General features: G+C 45.5%; 1 protein-coding gene across 2 annotated transcripts in view; it reads right to left on the reverse strand.

Moving 5' to 3' along the window:
* ITPR3 (inositol 1,4,5-trisphosphate receptor type 3) overlaps positions 1-23,598 on the reverse strand; it is a 98,741-nt gene that overhangs the window by 15,222 nt on the left and 59,921 nt on the right. For both annotated transcript variants that reach the window (XR_014512555.1, XM_083445609.1), the window contains exons 18-46: positions 23,140-23,322; positions 22,076-22,327; positions 21,246-21,390; positions 19,571-19,718; positions 18,626-18,822; positions 18,325-18,454; positions 17,423-17,480; positions 17,028-17,193; positions 16,423-16,587; positions 15,866-15,934; positions 15,455-15,580; positions 15,004-15,126; positions 14,215-14,415; positions 12,793-13,044; positions 11,941-12,066; positions 10,559-10,684; positions 9,275-9,395; positions 8,753-8,937; positions 7,965-8,113; positions 7,531-7,639; positions 6,702-6,792; positions 5,820-5,989; positions 4,383-4,557; positions 3,404-3,588; positions 3,083-3,283; positions 2,775-2,885; positions 2,292-2,387; positions 993-1,094; positions 107-193 (exon numbers count right to left, since the gene is read on the reverse strand). Coding sequence is in view for 1 of the 2 variants with exons in the window: in XM_083445609.1 (XP_083301735.1) it covers positions 107-193; positions 993-1,094; positions 2,292-2,387; positions 2,775-2,885; positions 3,083-3,283; positions 3,404-3,588; positions 4,383-4,557; positions 5,820-5,989; positions 6,702-6,792; positions 7,531-7,639; positions 7,965-8,113; positions 8,753-8,937; positions 9,275-9,395; positions 10,559-10,684; positions 11,941-12,066; positions 12,793-13,044; positions 14,215-14,415; positions 15,004-15,126; positions 15,455-15,580; positions 15,866-15,934; positions 16,423-16,587; positions 17,028-17,193; positions 17,423-17,480; positions 18,325-18,454; positions 18,626-18,822; positions 19,571-19,718; positions 21,246-21,390; positions 22,076-22,327; positions 23,140-23,322 (4,249 nt within the window). In the remaining variant the exon portion in view is untranslated. The remainder of the gene's footprint in view (positions 1-106; positions 194-992; positions 1,095-2,291; positions 2,388-2,774; positions 2,886-3,082; positions 3,284-3,403; positions 3,589-4,382; positions 4,558-5,819; positions 5,990-6,701; positions 6,793-7,530; positions 7,640-7,964; positions 8,114-8,752; positions 8,938-9,274; positions 9,396-10,558; positions 10,685-11,940; positions 12,067-12,792; positions 13,045-14,214; positions 14,416-15,003; positions 15,127-15,454; positions 15,581-15,865; positions 15,935-16,422; positions 16,588-17,027; positions 17,194-17,422; positions 17,481-18,324; positions 18,455-18,625; positions 18,823-19,570; positions 19,719-21,245; positions 21,391-22,075; positions 22,328-23,139; positions 23,323-23,598) is intronic.

Raw genomic sequence — 23,598 nt, forward strand, 5'->3', positions numbered from 1 at the left:
TAAATTATGGGAAACAGCTGCAGAACTGTCCCTTACCAGGACTGACGCAATATGTCAGCAGTATTTCCTAAGCACCTTCCTGTTTCAATGGGGAGCATACACATACCATAGAAGAGATCCCTTCCTCCTCCTCCTCCTGAATTCGTTTCACAGGTTTTAAGAGATGCTGGAGCTGCTTGTTGTGCCGAGACAGCTGAAAACGTAAAGAAAACAAACAATGAATTGTCAGAGCCTAACAGCTGACTACAAAGTCATTTGTGGATAGGTGAAAGCTTGTTTGCTTTGAAGCCTCATGTCACTCAGTTACAATCATTTTTTTAAAAAAGTCTTTGCATCAGTGCATCCTTTCAGAATGCACATCACCAGTTCAACCAAAAGTAGCGCTGGTGCCCATCATTTGGACAGGAACATTGGGATGCTCCTTGCTGGCAGGCCTTTCCCACCAATGATGGAGCAACCTCCACAGCAAAGGTTAGGAGAGCCAAGCCGGGCTGGGTGGAGGGATACCTCCATCACATCTAAACTCCCTCCAGCACAGCAGATTGGGTTTTTTAATTGCTCTGCCCATCAGTTGTACCATTGCTTCCTCCTCCCCATTTAAAGGTTTATATGGAGCTGTGGGATGAGAGTATGGTACACACACACAAAAACCAATGTACTTCCTTGATCTGGGTTTGTGTGGAGAAAGAAGGAATAAAAACTGAAGGGTAAAGCAGATTTGGGCTTGAAGAGAGAACAAAACCCCAGATGTCTATTTCTTTCTGTTGGAAGTGTGTTGTATTGCATGTGGGTCAAGACTGCAGCTCCATCCACCTATCAACTGAGGCTGAAATCTTCCAATGTTGTGCTTGAGAAACTATTTTAATTGGTCTGGGGGGAGAATGTGGGAAGAGTAACCCTTTCTAATCCACCCTTCATCCTCAAGGGCACCAGTGCCTAGGAAAAGGGAAAGGAATCTTTATCAAGCAGTAAAGCATTCATACAAAGGATACCTGTAGGGCTAAAATGTAGATGTTGTGTCCAACTTCCCGAGGAGAAACATCAGAGTTCTCACACTCTTCTTCTTGAACATAGGCTTTCTTAATGACATCAACCTGTGAAATATTTCACACATAAGTCCTGGTCACTAAAGCAGGAATCTGCTATAGGCAAGGCTATAGCAATAGCATAGTAAACAGGTAGGCTTGCTGTATGAGCAAAGAATCTGCTATTCTGTGAAGAATTGGCGTCCTGAGAATCACAGCTTTCATTTTTAATAAGAAAACGGACAGCCTTACTGTTACTAGCTCTTGTAGAGAAATGGACTAAAAATCTCAGAATCCAGAAGGGTTGAAAATAATGCCCTGAGTCTTTTTCCCTCCCACATAGCTGCCCCATCTTAGAGCCCACAAATTCCAACCCACCTCACCAACCCCTTATTCCATTCTAGTCTTTGCCAAATGTTTCCAAGTAGTATGGAAACCAAAGGGCAGCAAGGCAAATGCTCGTCAACTGACCAGCTAGTGTCTCAATTTTGACCCTACTGTATTATGGTCTCTGGGCAAACCTCAGGCTTGTGAGCTGATGAAGACCCTTCCAGGCCTATTTACTGGGTGTGAGGGATCTCCCAAGGCCATGTCCACTCTCCTCAGGTCACTTCCCCTGTTTCCATGCCATGTCCCTCACAGACCCTGCTTCACACCCTCTTTGAGGGCTTTTGCCTGGCTGGAATGTGTTCTTGGAACTGGGACAGAGTGTGCGGCTTGTCTTGTTGGAAGATGGAGATAAGTGGGTACAGAAACCTTGGGCTTTTGCAGAGTCACATCCATTGCTCTGCCTACTCCTGCCTCAAACTCTACCCACCATTGGCATGAGGCTTCCAAAATGTTGCCAGCAAGGAAATGCAGTCCTCAGCCTGAAAAATGTTCCACACCCCTGCTATAATCTATTATTCTCTTGGTCCCTCTGCTGAATTTGCCAAGGAGCAAGGTAGCTGGCATATTGTCTGAAGAGTGCTCAGAGATGCTACCCATCTAACATGGTGCAGACTGAGACCAGTTATTTAGGAGCAAATGGATTCCACGTACGTGAAGTAAAACAGGTTATATTTCTACAAGGCTCTGTCAAGAGGGAACTGCAAAGCTGATAAAGAGGAGGATGAGAAGCTGCTTAAAGGATGGATGTCCTATATCCCAATTGTGCTCCACACAATTCCAGGTCCCCTTTATTTCAATAATGATTTGAAGTGCAAGAGATCTCTCAAAAGCAGGAAAGACCACACAGAGCTATCCCAGCCCCCTCAACCTTCTTACCAATTCCTGAGGCCGAAGGCTGATGAGAATCCGCTCGGCATTCTCACTGTCATGCCTGCTCTCCATCAGGGCCAGCAAAAGCTTGGAGGCATTGTCCTAATAACAAACAAAAGATACTGCAGTAAAGATAGATGGTTTCAACACACCATGTAGCCAGAGCGCACTCACTCTGCAGAAGATCAATCCTCCATCAAAGCTACAAGAGAAGTCAGGACTCCAAAGGGATGAGGGAGAGCAAGGAGGAACCAACACACACTATGATTGGGTGGGCAGTATTTGAGAGGCAGGAAGTGGACGAAATTTGGTGCATGCAAAACCCTGTTTTGGCACAAAGAGCTAGAATGATCACATTCAAATGCGTTCTAGTCTGACCATGAAATAATTGCATGCAGGAAGTCAACCCCCAACATGAAGCATCTCTTGCCATCCCATATCTCCCATCTCTCCCTGTCCCATCACCACATTTCCAGCCAAGCCATCTACCTTTAGCTGAAGAACCAAGTCCATTCGGTACTTGCAGAGGGGGCTGATGTCATTGAGGATCAGGGCTGTGATGATGTCTATGCCGTTTGACTCATGGGTCACAATGCAGCTCTGTGGGTTAATACAAGGGAGTTACTCAACTGGCTCACAGCCGACTCAAAATCTCTGCTCCTATTCAAATGCTGAGACATAAAAATTGATGCTCTATCCAGCATCTCCATATTCTGAGTGTGTGAATCAAGGTGAACTCACGATTTCACTGGATGATGGAAGCAATGTGATTTTATCCACAAGTCAGTTGGGGTTACCTGGTTCTCATGACAGGGTCCCTGGCAATATTCTGTCAGTGTCTCCAGAGTCTGGGTGATGAGGGCCACGTTGTATTCATTGATGTAGAGGCCCAACAAGCCCAGCCGTCCTGTGGTACTACCACACATAATATCCAGAAACTGCAGGGTTTCACACACCAGATTGTAGTTGGTTTTATTGTTCTGACAGCGGAGGAAGTTCTGTGAAACCAAGAGCAGAGTTTAAGAGGCATCTCAGTGGCAGGCATCTTTTCAACAGCAGGCATCACTTGGATATGAGATATGCAGCAGAAGGGACCCATTTCAGTGCAAGATGCTCACCTGAAGATCCCGGTTGTGATTCTCACACAGCAGCTGCAGGAAGCGAAGAATTGGCTCCATGATCAAGACGGACACACCCATTTCATTGCTTTGGCTTCTATCCCTTGCATCATGGCCAGTCCGGAGCCCTACACCCATTGGATAACGGGATGGGGCGCTGGGCAGCATGAAAGATGTGACTCGTTCTGCAAGGAAATCAACACTTGGTTACTGGCTTAGCGTATGAGCTGTGGCAACCTGTCTGGAAGGCCTAAAGCCAGTCTGTCTGACTCTTCAGAAAAAGGACCCCCAACAGGCATCCCCCTTTGTTCCACTGAGCCTCTCCCTTCCTGTAAGCATCACCCAGCAGCTCAAGTGATGTCCCCTTTTTGACACTCTGGAAGACTCGGCCACTGAAGACTTTGTTATGTGCTGACAGAAAGCTCACCCATTTGCTATTCTGGAGCATGGCTTCTACCAGGAAGCTGAAATACCATGTGGTTTAGGCTGGCAACAGTGACACACACCAAGGATCCCTGCCCCCAGTAATTAGGTGTTTCCCTAATATAGTTATTGCCAGCCTGGATGACAGACAGCCTTTCACCTAAGCTGGGTGTTTCCTGGAGCTTTAGTTTATTAAGGACCAAGTTAACCCTACACTTGCAGAATGCTGAGGGAGCTGGTTTAAAGATCGATGGAGATAAAAAATTAGCACCCATACTGTTTCTCAGTGCAAGGAACCTTTATTTTCCCATGGAGGGCTGCATTCCTTCAGGAGTAATCTATGGGGGAATGCTTGCTGGTGATGGGCAGGGCCAAAGTCAGCGTGTGGGGGAGCGGGGTAGAGCAAAAAGTGGTTGGGGCACTTCTATCTCTATCTCTCTCTCTCTCTCCTCTTCATCCACATGAGGTTGAGGGTTACATGTGACCCATAAACCACAGGCTCCTCTCTGCTGTCACAGGCTCTGGTGAGCCCAGAATAAACTGGGTTTCCACATACCTTTGCTGGTATGGTCTGGGGAGTCTTTGTCCTCACGAGGTTTGTTGCCAATATCGCTCATGTTCACAGTCACTGTAGACTTGACTTCCTGCTGAGCTTTCTTCATCCGGTCATGCAGAACTTTAAAGAACTTTTCTGACTTCTTGTCACCCGTCATCAAGTTATAGAATGATTTCTTCAGAAAGGGTGGGAGGAACAGGGAAGGGGTTAGACACTTAGTCCTCCTTTCAGGCTTCCAATAAGCATTTGGGAAGCCGTTGCAAAAGAGCAGGGTGTTGGATTAATGGGCCTTTGGCCTGATCCAGTGGGGCTCCTGTTAGGTTCTTATCCTGCTAGGACCGACCATTTCTTCCAAGGCCATCTGAATTACCTTTAGCAATCACAAGGTCTTCTGACAGGCAGTTCAGGTTTCATATTACAATTGGGATCTGATGGTCACAACACAAAATTCCTATCCTGTAGATTTCCACAAGCCAGACTCATACTAAATTAACATTTTCCAGATTGTATCAAGAAGGGGGAAAAATAATGACCACAAAGAAAGGAAGGATACTCGGCAGAGGAAGTCCATGGCTTGGTCTGCACCATCAGATTTATAATATGACATCACGCTTCATCAACAATTTCCCTGAGAGGTAGGGAAGTTAAAATCTTACAAGATTTATGGTTCATGTTATAGTGGAGGAAAATTATACTCCCATCGGCTTTTCAAAAACTTTTAGAAAAGCTTAAATTAGAACAAAGTTGGATATGCGCATTTCAAAGTTAGTTATGCCCAGATTAGGTTTCTAAAATAAAGGAATGTTAACGGTAAAGTCAAATGTTGTCACAACATGCTATTTTAAAGATGCACAGTAGAGGGAGCAAAAGTTGTTTTAGAAAAACTATTACAGTCATACCTCTAGTTGCATACTGCTCTGGTTACGTAACTTTCAGGTTACGAACACAGCAAACCCGGAAGTGTTTACTTCTGGGTTCGCCGCACGCGCAGAAACGATCTGCACACTACGCGCAGTAGCGGCGCTCTACTTATGGACTTTTCAGGGTGTGAACAGCACCCCGAATGGATGGCGTTCATAAGTAGAGGTACCACTGTACTACAGTTAGGCATCTCAAGGGTACGATTTTAAAGAAATCTGGCTAGATGTCTTACAACTCATATAGTCAACCAACTGATGTAATATTATTATTTTTTAAGGGTTAATTCCACCAAACATGTTTTGTGCTCGCTTGCTGGGGCACCCAAAGTCGTTGCTGCAGGATCACATTACACCATGGGACAGTCAAATTTGGTAGCTCTGTCCCTGCCACGGTTGAGATATGTACCCCACAGTCACAGTATGGCATTAGAAGTTAAACTGAATTTACACTAGGCAAAAAGTGAGCACTTGGGTAGTTATCTGAACTTAAGTGGAAGCTGTCGCAGCAGACACAAACCTGTATCTCTGTGTTGCCCCCGTCCAGCAGCCGTATGGCCAGGCGGATGCTTTCCTGAAAAATCTTCTCATTCTTGGTGTTCATGATGAGGTCAGACACCAGCTTGGTGGCCCCTTCTCTGTCCAGCCGGCACTGAATGGCAGCAATGACTGACCAATCCTGATCTTGGCCTATAGGCAAAAAGAACATTAGGGGAAGAGGGAGATGGAGGCAGCCGAACAGCTTAAAAATCATAACTTAACAAATACAGGGAGGAAGGCTAATTCAATAGTTAATGTGTCACCCTCAGACATGGAAAAATACGGTGCTCCATTTAATTACTACCCTCGGGCGGTTTATGTGACTTTGGCCCAATCAAGCACAAAAAGATGCAAAAACCATTGATGCGATTAAACTGTATGAAGGGCTACATATCAGCTTAAGTAGCTGGTGATGGTGAATAATTTGTATTTGCAAATAGTATTTGCTACCTTGGCTCCTCTATCCATCAGTTTTCTCTCTGCTTGGCCAGGGATAATAAACAGCCCCCTGGTTCACAGTGATAGCTTTGAAGAGCGGAAGGTAAGGCCCAAGGCTCAGTGGTAGAGCACATCTCCTGCACATAGAAAGCCCCAGATCCAAGCTATGGCAGGGCTGAAACCACGAGAGGGCCACTGCTAATCTGCACCAGGAAACCCTGATCTAGATAGACCAGGAGTCTGGTCCACAGTAAGCTGTATGCAACCAACATGTGCACCTTCAAGAACATCTGAAATGCCCATCCTATATCTGTGTCCTGCACATCTGAGTGGCAGAAGATGGATTTAAGGGATTCAGAGAAGGGATAGAGAGAAAATGACACAAGAATGAGGAAGATGAAAGCCAGAACTGCAGGCCACTTACCAGTTCCAGAAGGGTCAACAATCTCCCCTTTGGAGCCAGACCTCTTGGTTTGCAGATAATTAGACAAAAGCATTTTCCTCAATGTGTTGCCCTGGCATGAGAAAGAAGTATTTTGTATTTCAAACCATAACACAAAGTTATCTGGGTGGTTTACAGTAAAAAAAGGGGGGGGGGGAGAGAAAGGAAAGAAATATAAAACATAAAAGCACAAAGTCAAAATTAAACAAATGTTGAAAATACACAGATTAAAAACATGGATTAAAAAACTGAGAGGCCCAATAACTGGTTTAGGAGGCTTAGGTAAATAGAAAGGTATCCACCTGGCACTCAGAAGTTAACAAAGATGATGCCAAGCAACCTCATTTGAAAAGCTGATCCATTAACAGTGGTGCCACTACCAAAAAGGCCCCTTCCCTGAGAATTACTCCCTTCATTTAGTGGAAGCACCTGGAGCAGGGCCTCCAAAGAGGATCCTAAGGTTCCAGTAGGTAAGTATGAAAGAAAGCTGACCACTGTAAGGAACAAGATGCTGGACTGCACAGACCTTTGGTCTAAGCCAGCAGAACTCCTCCTAAGTCTTTAATATTAATGATCCATTTCATTCAGGCTCTCAATGAATGAGTTAAACTCTGTGAAAAAGCAGTGACTGGACAGTTTTTGTGTAGTTAAGAGATGCAATGTCTTGTTACCAAGAAGGGGGATCCTCTCAGAACGTGGTAAAACAGGTCTGGCTCTTTGCCCAGAAAGCCTACCAGGGAAAACAGACTGAAAAAGTGAGTTTGCTGTGGAGGTACCTTATATGTGAGCCCAAACCTCCTCAGCCACTCACCCTCTCTCCATATTTGTTCCTCTTCATCAGCATCTGCTGCAGTGTCCTCAGCACCTTAATGCAAAGCTTCTCCTCACTTTCCATCAGGTCTTTGGTGTGCTGGACCAATCTAGCAACACAAGAAGAATTCCTCTCATTTCCACTACCAGTATGCACACCCACCCACAAGGAATGTTACAAAATACCTGTTCCTAAATAGACAAGTCCACAGGCCACATCCATCTTGCTAACCAAGTCTCAAAGCCTTTAATTCTTTCATGCCAACACTTTTTATCTCCTCCTTCCAGGAGCAAAAAGTAAAATAGGTAAGGGTGGTTAAGTCCAGTCAAATGGGGTTGCGGCACTCATCTCGCTTTCAGACCAAGGGAGCCAGCGTTTGTCCACAGACAGCTTTCTAAGCCATGTGGCTAGCATGACTTCCAAGACCCACTTACTTGGAAAGGAAACCGCCACTTTCGCAACGCTGGTAGGCTTCCGTGCCTTCCATGAAAAGCAGTTCTGGGCGGTGCAAGACGTCCACCAGGACTGAAAGTTCAGCTTCTACCAGGGGCTGCAAGCGCTCCTCTAAGGAATTGATGATGTCCTGGAAAAGCACAGTGTCGTCAAGGCAAAGCTAGATGCAGCTAGATGAGATTAGGCTGCAGCAGCGTGACATTTGTTACTGAGCGCAGAATTCAGCATCCTGAATATCTTGGCTTTTGTAGGAAAAGGAAGATGCAAGTTTCTAGTTCTGAAGCCTGCAAAGAGAAACCTGAAAATGTGTGGGCACAGCCAGAGGGTAGGATATCAAGTACAGTGGTACCTCGGGTTAAGTACATTCATTCCGGAGTTCTGTTCTTAACCTGAATCTGTTCCTAACCTGAAGCACCATTTTAGCTAATGGGGCCTCCTGCTGCCGCCGTGCCACCGGAGCACAATTTCTGTTCTCATCCTGAAGCAATGTTCTTAACCCGAGGTAATATTTCTGGTCTAGCAGAGTCTGTAACCTGAAGCGTTTGTAACCTGAAGCATCTGTAACCCAAGGTACCACTGTATACGAAAGATCAGAGCTCCCATTTATGCAGGCTTCAGAAAGGCTGTCACCTTTTGGGCACACAAAATTGGGAGTTTCCTCAGAGTAGCGTTCAGATTTTTATTTCTGACAGAAGCGCACCCTAAGCCCTTCCTTAGGGAGAAGCACAACCTGGATATCTTCCAAACAAGATCTCTTCTCAGTCCCTACCTGCAGCTTCTCAATGATGTTTTTATAGTCCCACTGGTTGGTTGTTGCAGAGACCCGAGGGAAAGTGCGTGAGGCTGTCTTGTAGTTGGAGGCATTCCTCTGTGCATTGCTGATGGAGGCACTGTTCAGCAGGGAGCTGACGTGGGCATCAAGGTCCATGGGTAACGCAATGGAGCGGCTCTTGGCTGAAAGGAGAGAAGGCTTACAAACAAGGAAGGTGCTCCAAGGTACACCCAGGGAACCTGTGTGATACCCCACAGCCCTGGTTCTGGCAGATCACCCATGCCAAGCCTTCTTTGAAGAACTAGTAGACCCCATGTTGGAGACCACAGTTGGCCACCACTGATAGGAATTTCAGCCATGCAAGATCTCAGGTGCCTAAACTGCAAGGAGAGAAGATTTGTAGTCCATCCAAACCAGATCACTGAAGGATGTAGGTCTGATGGCTTTTCCTCATGTTGACCACAGGGGACAAAGCCCAGACAGTCCCCCTGACTCACTCAGCCCAAGACAGTTCCTTACCAACCATAGCCAGCGTGCGGATGCAAGCTTCCACTGAGCCCTTGTGTTGCTGCTGCAGCCAAGGACACTCCAAGAGCCTCATGGTAGACTGGAGGAGCTGCACCACAATAGTCTGGTGGGTCTGCAAGAGAGGTGAGGCATTTAAGGGGACTGTTTCAGCGCATTGCTTACACTGCTGTATCAGCTTCTATTTGGATACAATGAGACAAGGGGACCATGAGATCAGACTATAGGTGATCCATAGATCCTGGAGTTTTTAAAAGAATGTAACAGCAGCTGGGGAGGCCTGAACAGGATCAGGGCTGTGGTACTAGGGAAGGGTTAACCCTTTCCCTCCATACCATTTTCCCAAATCAAAATTGCAAAGTAGCAGTTTAACTCACAGAGGGAAAGATAAAAAGTATATTTTCCCCATGAAGCTAGCAGCAGCAGGTGGGGGATGCACAAATTGGATTAGGGAAAAGGTCAGGTGAAAAGGGAAATTAATAATAATAATAATAATAATAATAATAATAATAATAATAATAATAATAATAATAAATTATTTATACCCCGCCCATCTGGCTGGGTTTCCCCAGCCACTCTGGGCAGCTCCCAACAGAATATTAAAAACACGATAAAACATCAAACATTAAAAACTTCCCTAAACAGGGCTGCCTTCAAATGTCTTCTAAAACTCATATAGTTTTATATTTCCTTGACATCTGATGGGAGGGCGTTGCACAGGGTGGGCGCCACTACCGACCCTCCACAGACCTGATCTGATTTTGCTGTATTTACATTTAAAAAACTAAGCAAGGTACCCAATCATGGATCTCCCACTGACTCGTCTAGTTACCCTTAGAACAGCAGCTTATCAAACCAACCTCTTACAGTGGTTTTGTTTTTCGATTCTAAACTTGAGTTGAGGATCCACTCAATTGCTGATTGCTATCCTGATTCAAGTGGGAGTGAAAGAAAGAATGATAATATAAAGTGTGCAAACTGAATCCTAATTTTTAGCTATGGAGAATATTCTACTTCTGCTTCAGCAGGTGACACTGAGCTTCTCAAATACCTTTTTAGCTGACAAAGTATAGGCCAAGCCAAATGGCATTCACCTTATGAATGCATCTGTCCTTCAGAAGAGAAGGGAAAGGCATGCTACAGCTGGCCTATGTAGACACAGAATTATACTGCAAATCTTGTTCCTTAGAAGTACTGGGACCAGTGACATCCTTCCCAGTTCACAATTATGGTCCTACGCTGGAACAGATTTGAGAACCTGAAGCCACCCATTTGTACCTGTAGCGAGGTGCTGTTTTCAGAAAAAGGAGAGCTGAAGAAAGCATGGATTGTGTCCAGCACCACAGTGAGTACATACTTCTCCAAAGAGGGATCCGCCAGGCGCTTCTCACGCTTCTTGCACACCTGTGGAGATGGAGATGAAAAAACAGGACCTTTCAAAGCACTCCTTCAACATTATCTTAGCAATCCTAACCACAACCCTATAAGGTAGGTCAATATTATCATCCTCCCATTGCAGATAAGAGGCTGTGGCTGAGTGGCCTCCTTCAGGCCACCTAATGAGTTTGCGGCTGAGACAAGTTCTCAGTTTGAGACTCCTCAGCTCATGATTTAGTGCCACCATTCCACCAGAACTGTTGAGGCAGTGGATTATAGCTCATGGGACCAGAAAACAGAGCATGGAGATAATATTTCCAGAGTCCAGGTGGCATCTGTGAGTCAGAAGACTGGCATCTCCTTCCCTAACCCCAAAGTCAGGGAACTGTGCAAAGTTTGCCTCTACCATGAATTACCAGTATTCTGTAATAGTAGGCCCTGGCTTGGGAGTTCCTAGCCTTGGGGCATACTGCCAAGCAGGAACAAATGTGCATTGCCTACAGTCATAATGGCACAGTATAATTTGAGGAAGCAATTTCTCGTCAGACGAAACACAAGGACAATAAAACAGCGTCCTGCTTGGAGGACGGCATACCAGCTCCAGCACAGTGAACAGTAATGAAGAGCCAAGACCATCTAGCTCAGCATTCTACCTTCCAGCTGGCCACAAGCCAAAGGGAAGTTCACAAGCAGGGCATATCAGGGATATCTATTCCCTCCTGACAGCCTCCGGCATTTGGTAGCCAGAGGTTTACCGTCTTCAAACTCTGAAGTCATGCTGGCTATTACAGCTAATCCATTTGCAACTGAGCACCAAGAAAATACAGAGCACTGTTTTGTTTTACAGCGCCCCAAATGAAAACTGTAATCAAAAACACATTGGGTTCCATAAATTATATTTAGTGCCCCTCTGAGGTTCTTTCTGCTCATTCCTACATTAATGCCACCCTGCCTTTTCATCATGGCTAAGCGCCACTAATAGACCCATCCGTCACATGTGGTCACTAAATCCCATCAGGGTCTTTTTTGTTTTAATAAAACAGCTATTTTTGCTAATGGCCAACAAAGCACCTTCAGCAATGAATTCTACAGATGGATGAGGTGTTGTGTGACACTTCCTCCTTCCGCCAATTCTTCAGCTGACTAGCTGTTCATATAACTGCCGTCAGCGAAACATCAGGCTTATGCTATGAGCAAAAGGACTTCCTTTTCACAAAGGGCAGTGGGAACCTCTCTCCCTAGTCCCATTATCCCAGCCATGCTATTTAGGTACCAACACTTGCCCTGGCCATGTCAAGAGTGAAGTTTTCAAACAGCGTCCAGATGTGGTTGCTAGTGTAGATCTCCTTCATCTCCACCTCTGTGTCCACGTAGCAATGGTTGACAAAGTTGACGTAAGCAATCTTCACCTGAAAGAGAAGAAGGGATGGGTCAGAAGCCCCTGCCTGGAGTGGGATGAGAAGAGGCAAGGCAAGAAGCCTCCACACTTATCCCTTCAGACTTCATAGGAGCATCTCTGTTTATATTGGTACCCCCATATGCTTCCCTGAACCCCAATCCACATCTGTACACGAAAACGGAAAAGGGGGATTTGAGCCAAAAAAGGGGGCTACTTCAGCATCTAAACACTGCTGCAAAGAGCAAAGGGTGCCCAAGATGCATTCTTACAACTCCGTGATGAAGATTAGACTTCTTGATGGCCAAATGAAGCTTCCATAATCAGAGGAATTATGCCACTGCATAGCAGTTACTGGAGACCAATAGCAAGAGACAAATATTGCCTTCATGTTCTGCTTGCTGGCTCTTCAGAGGCAACTGGCTGGCCAGTAGGAAGCAAAGCGCTGGTTTGATGGACCCCTGGCCTGATCCAGAGGGATGCTGCTTATTCTTACAGTGACTGGCTATAAGGTCGCCCAGTGGGTATCATGGCCAAGCAGGGAATGGTTCATGTCTGACACTATCCACCACATCACACTGGGGAATAACCATCTCACATGCATTTGAAAAGCAGATTTTCCTTTGTTTGGAATCGTGACTCTCCCTAGAAGGGCAGCAACCTGGAATACAGGAACAACCACAAAGCCACAGCCTTTCAGCACCTGCACCTCAAGCAGCTGCCCACATCCTGCCCTCACCTCCGTGATGCAGTCTTCGTGAGTGACCACTCGCACCACGTCCTCCAAGGGGAGGAGAGAGGTGCACTTGATTTCTGTGTAGACGTTTTTGCCTTCAGCACAGGCTGCCAGCAGATCCACCAGGGAGATGTGGTACATGAGGGGGCTGTTCTCCTCTACTCCATCCCGGGCTGCTGTCATCATCTCCAACATGTTGGCTAGGGAGGCCTTATCGTTGTAAAACACCACCACGTCATCCCCAGCATTGGTCAGCTGTGGGAAAAGGACAAGGAGGCTAAGCAACACAGCCCAGAAACAAAAGTGGCTAATCTGTGGTTCTCTAGGTGTTGCAGGACTTCAACTCCCAACACCCCTGAACATTGATTGGCCGTGATGATCGGGAGCAATGGAGGCTGAAGCCCACAGGTTCCTCATCCCTGCTCCAAAAGGTTGGCAAATATCTGCAAAAAAATAGTACTTCTGAGCCCCTCTCCATCCCCACTGCACCTGTATATAGGCTGTGGTAGAGCTAAAGAGGAATGCCTCATCCAAAAGAGAATATAATTCTAAGGACCTGAGATACAATGAGAGAATGGCAATTTTACAGCACAGTAGTCACTGTGATTGCATCTCCTGGATGGGAAAGTCCCTCTTCCTCATTGCTTATACACTAAGTGTTCTGTTTTTCTCTCTCGTATAATTTCACAATCAGTCTGAAAAATGAAGCCCAAGCTGGAATGCTCATAGTCTCAGGCTCAATAGGGATCAAGCCATATACTTGGCTCTGAGGTACCTGAGAGGTAGGGGCAGCACTATAGCTAGAGGTGGAGCTCAAGATCCTGGGCCCCCAAATGATCACCCAGAAAGCAGTAGGTGATGGTGGCAGCTAAACAGTCCCTGCATCAGCACTTGGGCTGCACAAGCAAACATGCAACCCACCAAGGCTGATGCTGGCATTGATGCTGGTCGTCACAGCGTCTTCCTTACTTCTTTTTTAAAAAGCCGTTATAGTCAGACAGCAGCTATTCAGGCCTGTGCATTGTTACGGACGCTGATGTTGTTGTTATTACCTTCCTACCACAAAATGGCACTTCTTCCCTTCCCCCCAAGCCAAGTCAGGTTTTTCCCTTCTATGAGATTGTAACTGCGTGTGCCACAGGCCTGGCACTCCATTAACCCAGCCAGAAACATGCAGCTTGACGCTTTCCCCCTCCAATTACAGGAGAACTGCAGGCAGGCGATTCAGTTAGGGACTGAAGGAAGCCTACACTTGAGGCTGCCTGATTTACCCTACCAGCTTTAAACCCCAATTTCCTTACTGCTAGAACAGGACTTCCCATCAGCATCTTGTGTCATGATCTGTACCTCACCTCCTCCCTCCTTTTCCTCAGCAAGACAGAGAGGGAGAGAGAGCGAGAGTGAGAGAGAGAGATGGAGCCTCACCTCAGTCATGATCATGTCCTGGCACTTCTTGATGTACTTGCCCTCAGCCTTGATGATGGTGTGCAGGAAGTCCAGGTACGGCACGTGGCGTCCGTGGGTGGCCAGGCAGTGGATGAAGTGCTGCAGCACCGTCTCGTTGATCTCGGAACACAGCTGATAGTTGTTCAGGAAGATGTGCTGCATTGTCTCTGCTTCCAGAAGCTGGAAGGAAAGAAGGAAAGGTGAGGCCTCAGGAGGCACAGCAGGTGTCGCTCATACTTATATCTGGCCTGGATCGTTGGCTTCTTGGAACATCTTCCAGTCTATTTCTTTCTTCTGTCTGCTCAGTGTCAGATTAGGACTGGGAAGACCGAGGCTCCTATCCTCATTAAGCCTTCTGAGGGATGTTAGGACAGTGACAGCCTCAGCTAACTTACCTCGCAGGGTTGAAAACAGGGGAGGGGTAGAGAACCATGTAACCCACCTTGAGCTCCTTGGAGTAAAGAAATAGCATAAAATAAACAAGATCCCATTTTTCACCCATAGCTTTTAGGAAAGGCCTAGACAGGGTTTTCCAACTGTATCCTCACAGCAACCCTGTGAGATTAGACTGGGATAGTTTGGGCTCCATGGAGACATGGCCTCACAACTGAAGTGGGGCAGTGAAGCTACAAGCCTCTGTTGTAAAGTCTGTATTGGCTGAATCTGAACAGAAACAGGAGATCTACAGGAAATTATATCTTGCATGGTGCCTGCACACAACATTTCTTAGCCCCTCCCCCCATTTATTTCACTTGCTCCTTCTCTTACCCCAGGGGTGAGGAACAAGCTGAGCTGCTTATGGAGGAGGGCCTGGTTTTCTTGGTTGCCAGCACAAAACTTCTGCAGGAACTGGTGGGTTAACTTCAGGATCTCCAACATCTTGGTGTCACCCTGTTCACGGAGAATAAAAGGTAGGTCCCTGGAGCTTAATTTGAGTAGACCATGATGAAGTGGGATGAGGTGGCATCAAGATCAGGGGACACCTGTGTGGGACACCATCACCACCAGCCTGGAGCTCCCCCCTTCTCACCTTCTTGCCACACCCCACTCTACCCCAGTGAATGCACCACTACCAAGTGGGCAGCACTGCTGGCTCCCCCATGCCGCTGCTGACAACCCCACAGATTTAGAACAGCATTATCCCCATGAGAACTCCAGCAGCCCAGCACGTTCTGCTCTCCTAATCCCGACTGCCACTCATTCATCTCCTCCTCCTCACCTTCTCATAGGGGATCTGCAGGAGGTCCAGCATCACTTTGTGGGCATCCATATTCTTCAGCAAGCGCTGTTGCTTCTTTCGCATCTGCTCACCGACCCCACACATTTTATTGAGCCGCTCCAGAATCTGAAGGAAAGCAAGTTGAAACAAAACATAATCATAAACCACCGCCCAACAGGAGATGAATTAGTGGTAGAAAGCAACTAGCAATCTTACCCCTGATTCTAGAGAAGCAAAATGAGAAGTGTCCTCACATGCCTCTGCAGAATCAAGGGATGCTGCTTAGCCCAAGGCATATTGTGTCTGTATGGATTAATTGCCACCCCAAGCTTCCTCCAGCAAGCTCAGGGCAGGGTTCTCCCCTCTTTCCTCACAACTTTCCGAGAAGGAATGTCAGGTGCAAACACTTACCCCTTTAACCAGCTGGTAGTTCTCACTGCTTTTTTCTCCAGGGGTCCCAGGCTCCTCATCTGTGGTACGCTGGGGAGGGGAAGGAAATAAAACTATTCAGGCATCCTTGCAGCAGCTAATGAAGAAGAAATCCACCCTCGGGTTTTCTGCGAAGCCTGCTCTCCCTTCATAGCAGTCAAAAACCAGGCTAGCCTATATTGTACACAAACTAATCTTTTAGGTACATATTATGCTATAGTGTAATAAGCGAAGCCAAACCTAATTCAAAGTGACTACCTTGTGCCGTTGTTTCACACACACACACCCATTCCTAATCGAGTGTTCTCCTTTTCCCATCCACTTTTTGTCATAGATACTCACAAGAGATCCAGGATAAGCAAAAGCTCCCTGTCAAGGGATCACTCAGTGGCAAAGCAAACGTTACTGCTGAAATAATGTGTGGAATGTTCTCAACCCAGGCTTTCGATTCTCATTCATTCATCGTTCAAAGCACACCCAGACTTCGAACCAGCAATGCAGAGGTCTCCCTGCCTGCCCCAGAGCTGCTCAAGCTCTACCTCTTTCTTCTCCTTTTTTTCTCCTTCTTGTCCGTCTTCTCCCTTGGAGCTGCCCTTCTTTTCCACCCAGAGCTCAGACTTCTCCACCATCATGCGTAGTTTATCCAGCTCTGACTTGATCACTTTGTAGTTCTCAACATCCTGAGCCGAGATCAGCAGCTGAACCTGCATTGAGATACCGTGAAGAAGATCTGCTGATGCTGCTGGCTGTCAAAAAAAGAACCAGGACAACGGCCTAGCTCTGTTAAAAGATAGCATGTGAGACAAGTATCTCTCTCAGGGTTCCTCAGATGGCTACGATGCCTCTAATCATGAAATTTGTGCGTAACAAAGAATGTGTGGAGGCATACACTGGACCCACACTGATCTCAGACGGGTGGGAATCTTAGTGGATCAAGCACCACCTGATGCACACAGTACCAAGGCAATGCTTGTTCCCTTCACAGCTAGGTCCAAATGAAGTGAAGCAAAGGGAAGGCATAGATAAGCACAACACGCCAGCCAAGTGGCCTGTTCCATCGAGGAAGAATTGTAAGACAACTCTGAAAGGAAGCAGATGTAGATGACTTGCTGGCTGGCAGAAGTCCCATGTCATAGAGAGTTACCTGCTTAAAGGTATGCAGGACCTCCTGCCTCTGGCTGAAATGTTTGAAGAGGAGCTGAAGGGAACCTGAGACAAGTGGGGGGTAGTCATGCATGGTCAAATGGATCAGCACCCGAAGGAACATCCGGCCTCCTTCGTCATCGACTTCTAACATGCTGCTTGTTTTCCTGCCGCCAAGTTAAAAAAAGGACATCATATCCAACACTGGTTTTGCAGCTTCAATAATGATTTGCATGCAATAATCCTGATGTGTTGCATTATCTAAAAAAACATATTTTTATGGTAGCTCCTAGTGATTCATTATCTCCTGTGCCTACACTTTTGGCTGTGAACAAAGAGATGCTCTTTGAAAAGGGCAATTGGGAGCACTAAGAGCTGGAAGTGACAAGAACTTACCCAACCCCAAACATGGCTTCGGCCTGCTCGCCTATCCGGTCCAGGTTCATTGCTGCAGCTGCAGGAAAAGGAAATGCATAGGAAGTGAGCAATGCTGTGCACCATTAGGAGACAACTCAGAGATTATAATGGGGAATGTAAATAAGAAAGGAAGGGAAAACTAATCATGTGAACAGCTCCACATTTCTGACCCTGTCATCTGTCTCTGTCTCAAAGGTGGGGAGCCACTTTTGGCAGGATCCAAAAGTGGCCAACACTCCATGGACAACTTTGACAGGCAGGTGCCCCACCTTTCAATCATCTGATTTCATATGACATCAGATGCATCCTGTGAGGTCAAGCATTTCCTGTGAGGTCAGGCAGAAAACCTCAAGCTACAGAGGAAGAATAGGGATTCCTCCTTCACAGCTGCAGCTTGAATCTGATACTTTTAAAATCCAATGTCCCTTTCTGTTGCCATGCAAAGGAAGATATTTGCAGCTGTGGCTTGAATTCAAAAAGCATCAAATGCAAGCTAGGGTTGCAGATGGAAAATCAGAAATGCACCCAGGCATGTGAAAGACGGGCATGATTCGCCCTAAATGGCTAATAATAATAATAATAGTAATAGTAATAGTAATAGTTCCCCACCATTGCTTTCCTGTTTAGAATGCAGATGGGGAATCTGTAGCTCTCCAGATGTTGCTGGATTCTTATCAATCACAGTCAGCATGATCAATGGTAATGTATGATGGGTGTTGTAATCCAACACCATCTGCAGTGTTACGGGTTCCATTGATCTGCAGGTAAAGGTCTAACACCTGCCAGCTTTTGTATTGTCTATTAAAGCAATATGAAGTTAGAAAGGAATCAATGACACAGTTCAAGTAGGTAGAAAATACAAGGGAGGTGTAGGAGATTACTTGTGGAGTCAAAGGCTGGAGCTGTTCCATCAGCTCCACTGTCCTGCATGGGATAGACCTCTACAAATTCTTTCTTGAAGACAGAGAGCAAATAGGAGATCCTGTAATCCAGACGTACATTCAGGATGAACTGAGGAAGAACAGAGAGTACAGAGAGATAATCAATTAATCCAATTTGCACACCTTTCCAACCTTTCATCATCATTTTCCCTTCTTAAGCCCCAAGTCACTGTTAAGGAAAGGTCCATCATAAGCAACTATTGGTGTCACAAGGTCTCAAGAACTTCAGACTTGCCCTAACCTGCAAAATCTCTAGAATTTTCAGCTTCGTTTCCATCACCACAATGTTCTCATTTTCTATGCTCCTTCCCCTATCAGCAGGTTCAGGAACTACCACAGCGTTCATATTCGAGGGACCAAAGATGGACTGCTTCCTGCTCAGCACCATAGTTGACATCATCTGGCCGACACCATGGATGGACCTCCGGACATTTTTCCCTGGAAGAGCAACCACAAAAATCATGGTCAAAGCTGGTCCTACTTACATAGACCTCTTGCAATGGCTATTTGCTGAGCTTTTGCTGAAGATCAGCAGAAAATGCACCTCACAAGCAAACCAAAGGAAAGTACTATGAAACTGAAAAATATCTGGTCTGAGTCCTTGGCGGGTAAGCAGAGCACATTTTTATTTCTGTGCTAATTTCAAGTTATTTCCCCTCATTATTCTGTCGACATCTTTATTTCTTCTGAATTGTCGTCCAGTGTTTGAATATTCTGTGCAGGTCATTATATGATCCTTCTCAAATTACACCCCCGGCCATGAAGAGCGAGTCATGGTCATTAAGTGAATCAATGTGATGTACAAACCAAAAAAAGAGAAATGTATAAGGTGAATTGTGGGGTTTTACTTTAACCATTTCTGGCCTATCAAGGGTCATGGAATGAATTATGCTTCTTCCGTAATTCGTAAAACAGAGATGGGGAATCTGTGGCCCTTCAGATGTTGGAGGACCACCAACTCCCTCCAGCCCCAGCCAGCAAAGGCAATGGTCAGGGATGATGGGAATTGAAGTTTAGCCACATCTGAGAGCCACACGTCTGTCCTACCTAAGACAAACAACCCCTATCTAACATCATACCCTTGCAGTGCTTTATTAGACTGCAGTATTTAAATATATATGTTATTTTTTATTTAAATGATGGCATTCACCCTTGGCTCAATAAGACGAAGACTCAGTAGACATACCAGTCATATCATCATTGTACATGGCCTGCATCATCAGCTGAGGGTTCTGGACACAGTCTATGATGCCAAGCAGAGTTCGTGTCAAACGCAGCAGCTCACTAAAGCTATAGAAGCCAAAGTAGATGAGATTGTGGGCAAGACTGACAACCTGGGGGGGGGGGGGGAGAGAGAGAGAGAGAGAAAGAGAGAGAGAAAGGTTTTATCAAACTAGTGAAGATGAAATCACCCTAAATTTCAAAATGCTCTTGAAAAATGCCCCAAACTACCAATGAGGTCAATAAGAGCTGGTGGTGTCAAAAGCCATCCAGTGGTAACTTATTTTCCTGATAGTGCCATCTGACACTGGCAGCAATGAGAACTAGTTCTTCCTCAGTCTTGGGGCCAAATTACATGTAACATGAAAGAACTTGTGGACCAGATCTCCCTGTGCCTTTTACTTTTGTTAAAAACAGCCACTGGAGCCCAAATCTGAATTGAGCTTGCAACATTGGGGAAGGTGGATTATATGTTTTTGAAGCTGCTATTAACTGGGGGGGGGGGCATACAGGTATTCATTTTACCTGTATATTCTCCCCCCCCCCCCCCCGGTTAATAACAACTTCACATAAGGGGAATACAGTGGTACCTCGGGTTACGAACTTAATTCGTTTCCGAGGTCTGTTCTTAATCAAAACAGTTCTTAACCTGAGGTGTGCTTTCGCTAATGGGGCCTCCCGCTGCCGCGCAATTTCTGTTCGCATCCTGGGGCAAAGTTCTCAACCTGAGGTACTACTTCTAGGTTAGCAGAGTTTGTAACCCAAAGTATTTGTAACCCAAAGCGTTTGTAACCTGAGGTACCACTGTAACTTCACACTGTGTAAATGGCATGAGAGGAAATTTTGTTTTGTTTTGTTTTAACTACCACTGGTGCCATGGAGGCTGTTTTTAGCAAAACTTTGAAACATCTGACCATGACACATGGATTTTTTTCTTTTCTATTATGGCTCAAGCCATGAAGAAGCCTTGAACCCAGTGCTGGAGGAAGTGGTATGTATGGCAGGGGGTGGGGACGGGAATCTGGAAAATGGGGCTTGGCTAATGGTGTTTAACGGCTTTTAAAAGACACTGGTTTCCATATTTCAGTTTGACACACAACAAAACACTGTGTGAATGGAAATACACCGAATCCCACAGAAGGGATACACATTGTTATTGACAAATTGTACCAGAACTGATTGTGTACCTAAAAACTCACACACCCAGTTCATGAGGGCTGTGGGGAAAAGACAGTCACACACAGTTATATTATCTCAGTGTTATGTGAGATATTAAATAGTAATAACAATATAGACTCAAAAGGAACCCAAAAACGCTTGTCTAGAATATAGGAAAGAACCCAAATGTTCAGCCTGCCATTTTATGACGGGAAACAAAGGCAATCCCCAAAGCCACAAAATATAACCTGGATTTCTTCCCAGTGTAGACAGAACCTATGGAAAAACAGAAGATAGGACATCCAAGTGCAACTATTTTATTAATTTGTTTTCTTACATTTATATCCCATCTTTTTTCCATCACAGAATCCAAGGCAATGTACATGGGGTTCCCATCCAGGCACTGATCAGACCCAGAACTGCTTACATTCAGCAAGGTATGCCAGGGCCAAACTCCCAGAATATGGCAAAGGCAGACTGACCTCAAAAGTGAGCTTGTTCTTCTCTTCATTAGCAAAGGGCACCGCCTCACTGACAACATTGTTGAGATAGTCCTCCACAAACTCCATGGTGCTGGCAAACTTATTCTTTTTGTCCTCCCTTGAGCTATTCACATTGGCATCATAGCTGCAAAGGAGATTGAATGAACGAATGAGGTACCTAATCTCCAGCACAGATCAACTCCAGGCTTTCTGAATACATTGAATTACAGGTAATTTACGGGGAGGTTGACTTCCTGGCCATTGCACATATAAGCAAACCTGCATAAAGCCAGAACCACCACCCCTAGAAAACCATTTAAAAAAAACCTAGAAAACCATTTAAAAACCCATTTTAAAAACTGCTGCAAACCCCTCAAGTCTCTCTAGCCTCCTTCGATCATCCTCTCCAACTGCTTCTTCCACACCCAAACATTCTCACAAAGGTTGCTGGCCATTTTTTCCTGCTCTCCCACCCTCTTTTTCCCCATGCACACTATTTTCAAACTATTTCTTATTTCCCCCCTATATACACCATTTTTGCATCATTTAAAATTATTATTATTATTATTATTATTATTACTACTACTACTGCATCCAGTGAAGAGGGTGGGATATGCACCTAGAACCTCCTTGATTAGAGTTATTCTATTTTGGTTTCCAAATGTTGCCGGACTACAAATCCCATCATCCCCTGCCAGCTTAGCCAATGATTAGAGATGGTGGGAGTTGCAGTCCAACAACACCAGAGATCTATTGTTGAAGAACACTGTCCTAGTTGCTATGGTTCCCCCCTCATACATGCATCCCCTTGTCCTCCAGATATTCCTTACTCTTTGATGGTGATGGCTGTAGGAATCTCAGTCCACAGACGTGCAAACTTCACGGGCATCACCTTCTCCTGTGGATCCCTATCCACATGTACATGCAGCATAAGATGACAGAAGGAAGCCCGGAGGTCAAAGGGCAACATTTCATCCGCCATGCAGAGGAAGATGAGCTCCACTCCCAGTTGCTTGGAGATTTCCTTAATGGCCAAGTATTGCCTATCCATGCACATGCGAGCAAACAACTTCAGCTGGTATCTGTAAAGGGCAAAAGCAGGGATGGAGAGGAGTGAAAAAAGAAAAAGTCACGTAAGTATAAGCATGTGTGGAAAGTTAAAAAAAGAAGAGCAGATTAAGAATTAGTAAAGTCGAAGACTCTTCCAAGGCAGTTCCCTGTCAGTTCAGTTGGTCTTGTTTAACAAAAAGACTTACAAATGCAAAAGTTTGAAACAAACGTCAAAAGAATAAAACAGCAACATTTACTAAAAGTGATCATTCTGCAGTATTATAAACAGGAAGACTCCTACCCAGTGCTTTTTTTCTTTAAAAATGTTTAGGGGCACTCTCATTTTGACTCAAGAAAATAACCATTTTATAGTTCAAATCAGAAAAAATAAATACAGTAAATGGACAAAAGTACAAAGATGGACAAAATGTTTAGGGTGTGCATACCCCTGAGTACCCCCAGAAAAAAGCACTGCTCCTACCCCACTAAAAGATTAACACTACAACATGATGCAGCCAATATGTATACAACAGAGGGGAAGTCAAATTATGCCTACAAATACCACCATCACAACACAGTGACTAAAGTTCTATTTAAAAACAAACAAGCTACCCTAAGTCAGGCTTCTTCAAACTCGGCCCTCCAGGTGTTTTGAGACTACAGTTCCCATCATCCCTGACCACTGGTCCTGCTAACTAGGGATCATATGAGTTGTAGGCCAAAAACATCTGGAGAAACGAGTTTGAGGAAGCCTGACTTAGAGTAACAGGCAGTAATTGCTAAAGAGGGAAAGGGTGGGTCGAGGACCAGGTGGAACCAATACCAATGGAGAACCACTTGTTACCTATAGTAGCTCAAGACATTCTCGTCATGGGCATTGCCTGCTCGTGCTTCCTGGGCGAGCTGCCGGATGCTCTTTTCATGGTTATCGTTGTTTCGATCACTCCAAGTCAGCCATACCTCCTCCTCCGAAAATTCAATACTCAAGTACTCATGAGTCTGGGACATCTCCTTCACAGGTCTCAACCTGGAAAAGCAGAATGGGACACTGAACCAACTCATAAGATTGTTTCCCCCACTTTACAGCTAGAATGGCAACAAAGAGGAAGAAAGGAACCTTCCAAATGCCATTTAACCCCTAGGCCAGTTCAAAGCTGGTAAGGGACTCCTCTCCACCCATAAGAACTTACAAAGAGTCTGCATCCTGTTCTCACAGTGGCAAACCTGATGACTTTGGGAAACCCGCAAAGAGGATCAGAATGCAACAGTGCTTGTGATTTCCAGCAACTGACTTTGCAGCTGG

The sequence above is a fragment of the Podarcis tiliguerta genome (assembly GCF_965153285.1).
Source record: "Podarcis tiliguerta genome assembly, chromosome: 6".
NCBI lineage: Eukaryota > Metazoa > Chordata > Lepidosauria > Squamata > Lacertidae > Podarcis > Podarcis tiliguerta.